Genomic DNA, 2,606 nt, shown 5'->3' on the forward strand with positions numbered 1-2,606 from the left:
GTGGGGTGAACCAAGCGTGCGGTTAAGCGTGTGCTGTTGAGCGTAGATCGTTGTCGGACTTGCGTCAAGCAACCTGAAACAAGCGGGGCAGGCTGAGAGGAGCGCTATATGTAGCCTTGACAGGTTATTGGAGGTGTGGCTGAGGCGTGGCCCCACTCCAGAACCTAGGTTAACAGGTCAACTTCATTTCTGGACATTTGTGCTTAAAACATTAGTTGAACGAGTAACTGATCATTTTAGGATTGAGTGACTTTTAAATTAAGATTCTGTTGATCGACCATGAACTAACCTTTTTAATTATAAAGCCATTCATTACCTGTCAATTTCCAATTTATCAAATTACAACAAAGTAATTAAAAGTGGTCCCTGAGGATTTGCACTGAGGCAATTGACCCCTTTGCTCTGTTGATAATCCAGACTTGGCATGTTTATTTCTGCACTCTAGTTGTATATCTGCACATGCAATTCTTCTGACTGCAACATCTCCTTGCGACACTGTTCCCACCTGAATTTGACACTTTGAGGTGTGCGTTTAAAAAAAAAGGTGCTCACCTGCCACCGCCCATAGGTCAGCATGAAGACACAGAAGGGTATGGCCGTCCCTGTCATGGCGTGTGTGGACGGCATGCTGTACTCGGAGTTGTAGAAGACCTCCACCTTCACCACAGGTGGGGAGGCCGGCCGGGACCAGCGGACCAAATCCTTGGTGGACTGCCCCACGAAGAGGTTCCAGGCCCAGACCACGATGAGTCTCCGGCTGACCAGGGCGTCGATGTTCCAGAAGAGGAAGGGGAAGAAGATGATGAAGAACATCTCGTTGCCCAGCTCGGTCCCAAACGTGAACAGGTAGAACAGAAACTTGTTGTGGATCAGGAACTCTTGACCCACGTCTCCGGTCAGGGAGTTTTTCCGGAGGGGTTTCGCCCTGATGGTCTCTGCTGCCGGTGTCCCATCAAGCCCGGCGGTGCTGTCACCCTGCATCCCGTTAAGCTGTGCGGTCGAATCACCGGTTGCTCCATTCTCAACACTAACCTCCTGTTGGACCCTCTTTCTCAGCCCGGGACAGTCCGACTGCGGCTGTCCACTGTCAGGATTTGTCGGTTTAACCGGAAATGTCCCCTTAACGCCGCAGAATTGTTGAAACCTCGCTACATGACAGGGGTCTTGGAGATAATTGCACATATGCACAAAAGTCTTTACAAAGTCGATCGCCATGACTCAAAATAACCGTTAACGCTACTTTAACGTTAACAAACGGCTCGGCGGCCGTTGCTGTCTCTTAACAGACAGAATAACGGTTCAGCTAAAAGCACGGAGCGGTCACACTTCACTACCGGGTGGTCGCACTCAAAACACAGACCTTGTTCACCGGCGTGGAGGTTTTGGACGGCGGCATCTAAAGTCCGTGACAGTTAACCATTACTTCACGATGCAGCCTCACTGCCTCAAACTGCGTCAGGCCGTTAGTCTTGTTTCCACTACTACTACTTCTTCTTCTTCGGTTTGTTTTCTTCTTCTTTTTGTATTATGGTAGATCGAAACCATGACTTTTAAAGGTGCACACCGCCACCTACTGTTCCGGAGTGTGTAGCATGAACTATGTTCGTTGGGACGACTTTATATCATCAAAATAATAAAAACAAAACAAAACAAAACAACACAAAAACGAAGAAAAAAACCTAAATCCTATCGCATATCCCTATATTTTTCAGATTTTGTACAACAGCTTTCTGTGTACCCTTTCGTTTTCTTCTTCGTTTGACTTAATGGAGGTCGTTAAAAAATAAAAAATGTTGGTCAGTGTACCACCCCTTGTGGAGTTAAAAACACAAATTACACGTCTTACAAATGTCAATGTTGCCTCAAAAGTATCTACAGTTAGATGACCAGTGGTGGATGAAGTATTCAGGTGCTATATTTTATTTATAACATTATAAATGACAAATACTAGAATGTAAAACAGAATCAGAATCTTAATTTGCCAGGTATGTGTAAACATACGGGGAATTTGACGATGTGCTCATACAATCAAGAATCACACAGACACAGACTACAGTAAACAGAACGCATACATACACACCATAAACCAAAACAACAACAATGTAGACAGAACGAGACAATGGTGCAATGAGCAGAGTGCAAAGGACGCTGGAGTAAATATTATTATTTACTGTCAAAGGTGGATGTGATTTTATATATATACACATATACATACACACACACACACACACACACACACAGGGGGAAATAAGTATTTGACCCCTTGCTGATTTTGCAGGTTTGCCCACTTACAAAGAATGCAACGATCTATAATTTTAATCATATGTACAGTCTAACAGTGAAAGACAGAATCCCAAAGAAAATTCCAGAAAATCACATCATATGAATTTATTAAAATTGATAACCATCTGATGAGGAAAAACAAGTATTTGACCCCCTGGACAAACAGCATGTTAATATTTTGTAGAAAAGCCATTATTGGCCAGCACAGATGTCAAACGGTTTTTATAGTTGGTGACAAGGTTTGTGCACATTTCGGCAGGGATGTTGGCCCACTCCTCCCTGCAGACAGCCTCCAAATCATTCAGGTTCCGAGGTTGTCGCCT

The 2,606-nt window shown here is 44.3% G+C and overlaps 1 protein-coding gene across 1 annotated transcript in view; it reads right to left on the reverse strand.

The window, feature by feature from the left end:
- The window catches only part of LOC123977895 (sphingosine-1-phosphate phosphatase 1-like), a 5,433-nt gene extending 3,901 nt beyond the window's left edge, over nt 1–1,532 (reverse strand). The window contains exon 1 of the mRNA XM_046060938.1: nt 553–1,532. Coding sequence (XP_045916894.1) covers nt 553–1,215 — 663 coding nt within the window. The 5' untranslated portion in view covers nt 1,216–1,532. The remainder of the gene's footprint in view (nt 1–552) is intronic.
- Between the last annotated feature and the right edge of the window lie 1,074 nt (nt 1,533–2,606).

Source organism: Micropterus dolomieu, linkage group LG10 (genome assembly GCF_021292245.1).
Source record: "Micropterus dolomieu isolate WLL.071019.BEF.003 ecotype Adirondacks linkage group LG10, ASM2129224v1, whole genome shotgun sequence".
NCBI lineage: Eukaryota > Metazoa > Chordata > Actinopteri > Centrarchiformes > Centrarchidae > Micropterus > Micropterus dolomieu.